Raw genomic sequence first — 7,813 nt, 5'->3', positions numbered from 1 at the left:
ACAACTTGACACGCCTGAGCTGAGCCAATTATTAAATGAGGTAAAAACGAACTGGGAGGTGGTTCAACATCTAGAGTAGCAGTTTAGGCTATGCATTTCTACCTTTAAACACTGTCAAATGACTACTCACATGAAGTAGGGAAATCAGAAATTACATGCTACTGTACAGCGCAGGCCAAGAGCAAGAATTACGGAAAACTAAGTCTCGGACAATTTTTAACCGCGAGTCACGATTTGCTAGAGCAGGTCAGATTCTCTCGCCCTTCAAGAGTAAGCATAGACAATAACCCTCTGCCTAGTTAGTTTTACTACAAAAGTCAGTTCGGACATTAGGTACGCCTGGTCGTAGTTACTAATTCACACCAAACAAATTTACCCATTTTAAAATGTAATTGTTTAAGACCAGATGGAGTTGTGCCAATATTTTATTCAGAAATCACAGACGGGGAATAACCAGAATGTAAGTCACAAAATATTAGAACATCAGAACAAGCGCCAAGTCCAGCCTCCCTTTCCTGCGGAGGCTCTTGTGATGGACCCTAATGCTCAGTAACCAGTCCCTGATCATAGAGTGCAGGTGGCGATCCGAGACCAGAGGATTCTGGGTACCCAGTGCCATTAGGGCAGCTGGGTGTGGTTGGCGCTACTTCTTGCCACCGGCCTTGATTGCGGACTTGGTGACTTTGCCAGCACTGGCAGCCTTCTTCTCAACCGCCTTGATAACTCCGACAGCTACCGTCTGCCTCATGTCGCGGACAGCAAAACGACCTGAAAGGAAAGGGACCACAAATTAAGTTACGAAGTAACCGATCAGGAAAATCTCCAGCAATTAGTACGTGCCTGGGCCAGTGTATATCGAAACACCCACCGCCCCCACTGGCGGCGCAAGGATGCCTGTGCGCCATCAAGTACTGGTGTCGCCATGCCCACTGAATGTCAGCACGAGTTTAAATAGGGTGCAGTAAGAGCGCAAAACGAACACTCTAGCCAACCCTACGTATCTTTAAATGAGGCAGGGTAACTCACCAAGAGGAGGGTAGTTGGAGAAGCTCTCCACACACATGGGTTTGCCTGGAATCATGTCCACAATGGCTGCATCTCCTGATTTGAGTGCCTTCGGTGCATCTTCAAGCTTCTTGCCAGATCGTCTGTCGATTTTTTCCTTCAGCTCAGCGAATTTGCAGGCAATGTGAGCGGTGTGGCAATCCAACACAGGGGCGTATCCCTGGCTGATCTGGCCAGGGTGATTCAGAATAATGACCTAGAAGAGAAACACGTTCTTACTAGTCATACATACGCAATGTTACCATGGCAGGCAACCGACTAATTCGCACTCTTACAATAGGAGCACAACCAATTAAATACAGGTATGTATTGCCAGATCTCGTATGGCAAATGGGCATTGCAGCCTTCTCAGGTACTGCCCAATCATTCACACAAATTACTGGACAGAACTAGTAAGCATTGCACGTGGCATGAAGCAGAAATATCTGGCACTCCTTACGAGGCACATCTATGGTAGGCAGTATACTATATCGTTTAACTTTACACAAAGTACTGGATCGAACTAGCCAGCATTGCACGTGGCATGGAGCAGACATATCTGTCCCTTCTTATGAGGAACATCTATGGTAGGCACTATACTCTAGCGTATGATTAAACGCAGCACTAAACTCACCTGTGCTGTGAAGCACCCAGCCTCCATCGGGGGATCGTTTTTGCTGTCACCGGCCACATTCCCTCTTCGGATATCCTTCACAGACACGTTCTTCACGTTGAAGCCAACGTTGTCACCGGGGAGAGCCTCTACCAGCGCCTCGTGGTGCATCTCCACAGACTTTACTTCGGTGGTTACGTTACTGGGGGCAAAAGTCACCACCATGCCAGCCTTAATGATACCGGTTTCCACACGGCCCACTGGGACTGTGCCAATACCTGCAAGCAAAATTGCATTAAGATTTTTGCAAACAATATCAGAGGCATGGGGTGCAGTTGAACATTTAACTGCTTTATTTACCATTCACTCAGCACCTGCCACTCACCTCCTATCTTGTAGACGTCCTGCAGGGGCAGACGCAGAGGCTTGTCGGTGGGACGGGTAGGCGGGATGATGGAGTCTAGGGCTTCGAGCAGGGTGACCCCATTGGCGGATCCCTCCTTGCGTTCTACCTTCCAGCCCTTAAACCAGGCCATCTAAACAAGACAATGTGTTAAAATTGAAAATAGGCCCAGATAGTCAACCAGTAGCCAGGTAAGAAGTGCCACCTGGCTTTGTCCAAAACTACCATAGTAATATCCCAACCGCCCCCTGTCTGTACTATTGGAGCCCCAGCAAGCATTCAAGTCAATACAGAGGTAACAGTACACACTACCAACCCCATTGCTACACCTGCGAGGCTAGCCAGTCACTGCCCTAGAGCGCCAGACTACCTAAAGGCCGTCCTCTAAATTCCAATCCCCAGGAGAACAGGAAACTTACGTTGGTGCTGGGCTCCAGCATGTTGTCCCCGTGCCAGCCGGAGATTGGCACAAATGCCACTGTGGCTGGGTTGTAACCGATTTTCTTGATGTAGGTGCTGACTTCCTTGGTGATTTCTTCGAAACGCTTCTGGCTGTAGGGGGGTTCGGTGGAGTCCATCTTGTTGACACCAATGATCAGCTGCTTCACCCCCAGGGTGTAGGCCAGCAGGGCGTGCTCGCGGGTCTGTCCGTTCTTGGATATACCAGCTTCAAACTCGCCCACGCCGCCAGCAACAATCAGCACCGCACAGTCAGCCTGGGAAGAAGCCAGAGCAGTTACAAAACCGTAACACATCAAATATAAGTTACTGCAAGACCCCATGCGCGAATCTATGACCCACCGAGAATGAAGGCATAGAATGTTAAAAGTTCCACCCAGGCAAAGAAAGAACGCTCATTACCCCCCCCCCCCCCCCACGAAATCAGAGATTAATATAATGGAATAGTTTAGAGGAACAACTATATCGTCTATATGGAAAAGCTACATCAGTAAGATGTCAAAGCCTTCCAAAGTGGAATGGACGCGTCTACTAACAGAATATGTTGGGCACAAGGTGCGAGCTGTAAAGTAAAAACGATGCCTCATTAAAAGCCACGTACCTGCGAGGTGCCGGTGATCATGTTCTTGATGAAATCCCTGTGCCCGGGGGCATCGATGATGGTGATGTAATACTTGGCAGTCTCGAACTTCCAAAGGGAGATGTCGATGGTGATACCACGTTCCCTCTCCGCCTTCAACTTGTCCAACACCCAGGCGTACTTGAAAGATCCTTTGCCCATCTAAGATTATATACATAGGCGTTAAATAGACGTAGACCTAACAGGGTCAAAACTTTCTGCAACATAACGTACTCTAATCAAGATCTCTTAGGTACGTTACAAGAGATAAAGGATAACTTCTGTACCTCAATTGCCGTGTGGTATCTAAACATGGCTGCTAGCAAAACTAGCGCACATATTAAAAGCATCCCAGAAATTTAAAGAAACGCAGTCACCACAACAAAGCCAACTTCGACTCGAAGCCATGCACACGTTTGACAGGTTGCCAAAGCCAACACCCTAAAGTTTTCACACGGTTGTGTCTGCAAAGAAAAAGGTGATTCAAATAGTGAGTGCTTTTTATCATCGCTTACCTCGGCTGCCTCTTTCTCGAACTTCTCGATGGTTCTCTTGTCGATGCCCCCACACTTGTAGATGAGGTGGCCGGTGGTGGTGGACTTGCCGGAGTCCACATGGCCGATAACCACGATGTTAATGTGGATCTTTTCCTTTCCCATTGCGGCAGAGTACTATGCTGGTGTCTGTGGGGAAAACAGGAGAAAGGACGAGCTATATTAAAATACATTACAGCGGAACGAAAGTGGACAAAAACAGTTGAACGGTAAATAAATCGTCAATTTCTAGCTAAGGGACTACCGGGTGTTCGTATTTAGTGTGCTTAGGAGAATGACATCTGATAATGTGTTGCAAAGACGAAACCCAAAAAATAGCTAAAATAAATCAACTACTCTGGGTATGATAAGACAACAGACAATTGCGTTGTGCGACGATCACACGTCATTCATTCTACATCTGCTTGGGAGCAGGGACGCTGGAAACCACGTGTCACGGGGGACGGAGCTCCCCCGGGCGGCGAGACGCAGCATGGCCCAGTACAGGCGACGGCGCCTCCACCCATTCAGCGAGGTCTGGTAGTTTTTCGGGAAAGGCCTCCGTCGAACGACTGCCTGACGCACACGATACCCTATCAACGTGGAACTATCCAACCAATTCCCCACACCCACGCCGTAATGGCATGCGCCGTTCCGGCCTGGGAATCCTATCCCAGCAGCACCGATCGGAGCCGCTCGGTGGCGCGTTCACACTGCTGAACTAAATCGAGACGAGTATTCGGAATTCCTCCGCCATTACTCCTTTTGTGGGAATAAACCTAAATGTAGACGCCGCTTCCGGCCAAGGAGCTGTTCAATGGCAAACAATACAAATTTACTAGCTTATCCCGGTCAGAAAGTTCCTCAGAAAAGAAGCAGTGTTTAACCACTGATGTATATTAAACTACCTCGCTTCAAATCCAGCCGTACTTCAACAGAATATTTCGGAGTATTCGAAGAGCGCATCCTCACGGCGGTAATCTACAAGCCCTGTGAGAAAGGCCTAACCTACCGGTTACCAGCTAACCACAATCGGTTACAATTTATACAAATACCACACACACTCTGAAAACGCGGATATTTTTTCGGTCGCACCCGTCAAACAGTCAACGCAACAATCGGCAAAAATAAAATACGCAAAGGACTAGGCCTCACCTCCCGGATCGGGCTGCGCTGCTCTCAGGTCTGGAGGCGCCGCGGGCGGATGTGCAGAGAACGGGCGGCCGGCAACACGTGCCATATAAAGGCTCTTGGAGGGTGGGGTCAACCGACAGCGCTGTTCTATTGGACAGGTCGAAAACGTCCTGAAACGTAATCACGCTTCTACATGATAATTGGATATCATTGGCTTGAAAGGGGAGGGGCTTGGAGGGGGAGGTCTTTGGAGGTTAGCTGTTGGGAGGGAGCACCGGAAGTACAAACGGAGGAAAGAAGAAAGCAGTGACGCCTAGGAGGCGGGGTGTGGTGGACTCAGTAGGTCAGAGCAAGTCCCGGCTAATGAATAGGAACATTAATTAAAGATATGTGTGTGTCCTAAGACCTGTCCGCCGAACATCTCACCCCAACGTAAGCCTACAAACCCAACCTATCTCTATAAATAAGTATCACCTTGATGCAAGAATCCAACTCTACTCTCAAACTCGTGCCAATACTTTTGGATGGGGCAATGTTTTTTAAAACTATAACCACTATGTTCATCTCCTGCTTAAACGGTCCTTTTCTTTAGGCCAAGTTTATGGGAAAATTATGGTTCCCTCCTTTTTTCTAAATCTCCCTTCCTTGCAGGAATGCCTGCATACTCTAGAAAATGTACCCAAACATAGTTCCCACAAATCTGTACGCAGGCATACATACTATGTCAGGAACGAAGGCTTTGGATTATGCTTTACTCTTTCTTCGCTGTTTATTAACAAAGTTTCACAGCAGCCAATTAAAATCTACAATATAAAAAACTACATTTCACAACATTCTCTTCATACATTATCACCGCTACACCAATCGGGCCCAAGTATGCGAACAAGACACCAGAGCGCCATCTTTGTTCCTCTAACTTTTCTGCTCTGTCTGAAAGATAAGTACCTTTTTAATGTATGCAATATTGCTTGTGCTTTTTGATACAGCACTGGCAGCGCATGCATTAAACGCCCCATGTGGGTGCTCTGCAGGCTGGAAGTGAAGCATTTGTCGCCTGAACCTTTGGTCCCCTTTTTAGCTGGCCGTCCGCGGGTTTCCCAAGCAGCAGGATATCTTGGCGAGAACAAGGGGGCAGGGTTTAAAACGTATGTGGTTAGGAATTGGAGCCTGCAACAAGTGTGTGTGTTCTTTTGCTGTAGCGTACAAGAGACCCCCTAAATCATAGACCAGCGGTCGCACACAATTATTTTGGCTCCACCTTGCGGTCTTTATTTTGGACCCCTCATCTGTTTGGACAAATACTCACATTAAACAGCCGGGACGGAAGTACAACCAGCAGAGAGATACAAGGTCTCTTTTTCATTGCCTCAAGCCCTGAAGAAGTCTTGGGGCACTTCCCCAGGCGAAACACGTGTTGGCTGGGCAACCGTTTAGGATTATACATTTCTGTACACTTGAATGTTACATTTGAGAGAATGTATGACACAGAGTACTTACTCTGCAATTGATATTGACGTGTGCACAGGCTTGCAGCAATCCTTGCGATATCGGGTGGTGCGAGCCAGGCAGCTTTGCAGGATGAGAGTCTGCCACAGCGTGCTGAAAATAAATATTGCTGAAGGGCCTATCAAACGCTTGTGTGGGCAAGATACACGCTACTACATGCTTTGCCAGAGGGGCTTCTTTGTCACCTATTGTGCCTTCTGTGGCCCACCTGCTGCTTCTAGCTTTTATTGACCCGGGTTGTCCCCCTCAACTGCTTCTGTCTACATTTTTGTGGTCATTTGCTCTGTTCACTTTTGCCACGGCAGTGCGCGGCGTGGGTTTGGGCACCTGCTGGGGTTCCCTCGCCGTACGCTGCTAATTACCTTCCATATTACATCACTGATGACATGTTCTATGACATCATTGATCACATTTCTGCAACATCTGAAATGACATCATTCCTGACAACACTGTGCATGGAAAGGAATTGAGTTATAGTTACTTTAGGGCACACGTTATAGTAACTTAAGATAAGTATGACTGGGGATTTTCAGTGGTTTTGTTTGTTTAAAACAGTAAGTTTTAACTGACATTTCCAACTAACTGTAACGTCCCTTTAACCATGTGTATATATATGGTTCCACCCGACAAGGCTGTCTGGATCGATGGGAGAATTTAACTCCTTGACGGTAACTGCCAACTCTAAGATCTTACAAAGAGGGTCAGTAAGGTTGAGATTTTTATATTGACAGATTTTCCATGATCTGTCGATCCCCTTTTTGGGTTACGCCAGGAATCTGTTCAGGAATGTCACCTGTGCCTTTGCTCTGAGACATAATCAACAAATAGTCCCAATTCAGTATGACACAAATGTTAAATGTTAAAAGATTTCTAGAGCGCATGGCTGCCCGCGAGCGTCCCAGCGCTGACAGAAGTACAGGCGAGAACAGGAGAAAGGAATTACGGGAACAGCCAGGTCTTTAAAAGTTTTCGGAATGGAAGGAGGTTGGGCTGGGCCCGGAGATCAGAGGGGAGAGAGTTCCAAAGTTTGGAAGCGTTATAAGAGAAACACCGGCCTCCGGAGCGCGCCCTCTTGATCCTGGGTGGCAGGGTTAAATGAGTATTAGAGGATCGGAGGGTTCTGGAGGTGGTATAAGGAACAATAAGATCTTTGAGGATAGGGGGAGCTTTCCCGTGAAGAATTTTGTGGGTTAAGCAGAGCGCCTTAAACTGCACTCTTTCCAAGACGGGCAGCCAATGCAGTGCTCTGATGACCGGTTTGGCCGAGCAGCAACTCTTGGTGTTGGTAAGAATCTGGGCGGCGGCATTTTGCACTACCTGGAGTTTTGTTGTCACTTTCCTCGGCGCACCAAGGCGTTCCCGTAGTCCAGCCTGGACAGAATAAGGCCCTGGATCAGAAGTTTTCTCGACTGAAACGGGAGCAGCAGAAGAATTTTGCGAGCGGTGCGCAAGAGACCATAGCAGACTCCGGCCATTTTCCTTGCTTGGGTGTACATGGTGAG

At 47.8% G+C, this 7,813-nt stretch overlaps 1 protein-coding gene across 1 annotated transcript; it reads right to left on the bottom strand.

Moving 5' to 3' along the window:
* Positions 1–407: 407 nt before the first annotated feature.
* LOC144822847 (elongation factor 1-alpha, oocyte form) lies at positions 408–4,936 on the bottom strand. Its single transcript, XM_078680801.1, has 8 exons — positions 4,827–4,936; positions 3,654–3,821; positions 3,121–3,300; positions 2,480–2,776; positions 2,043–2,193; positions 1,679–1,935; positions 1,027–1,261; positions 408–768 (listed from the first exon to the last, which is right to left on the bottom strand). Exons 2-8 carry the CDS (start codon positions 3,795–3,797, stop codon positions 644–646), a joined length of 1,389 nt encoding a protein of 462 aa, XP_078536927.1. The 5' UTR covers positions 3,798–3,821; positions 4,827–4,936; the 3' UTR covers positions 408–643.
* Positions 4,937–7,813: the final 2,877 nt, after the last annotated feature.

The sequence above is a fragment of the Lissotriton helveticus genome, chromosome 3_1, assembly GCF_964261635.1.
Source record: "Lissotriton helveticus chromosome 3_1, aLisHel1.1, whole genome shotgun sequence".
Taxonomy (NCBI): domain Eukaryota; kingdom Metazoa; phylum Chordata; class Amphibia; order Caudata; family Salamandridae; genus Lissotriton; species Lissotriton helveticus.
The sequence above is the reverse complement of the archived record's forward strand: the minus strand, read 5'-3'. Positions and strand labels throughout refer to the sequence as shown.

Coding starts and splice junctions, on each gene's coding strand:
- LOC144822847 (XM_078680801.1), bottom strand. CDS start 3,797: ATGGGAAAGGAAAAGATCCACATTAACATCGTGGTTATCGGCCATGTG. Junction 2,777..3,120: donor TGATCACCGGCACCTCGCAG/GTACGTGGCTTT, acceptor GCTTCTTCCCAG/GCTGACTGTGCGGTGCTGAT. Junction 2,194..2,479: donor TGCTGGAGCCCAGCACCAAC/GTAAGTTTCCTG, acceptor TGTCTTGTTTAG/ATGGCCTGGTTTAAGGGCTG.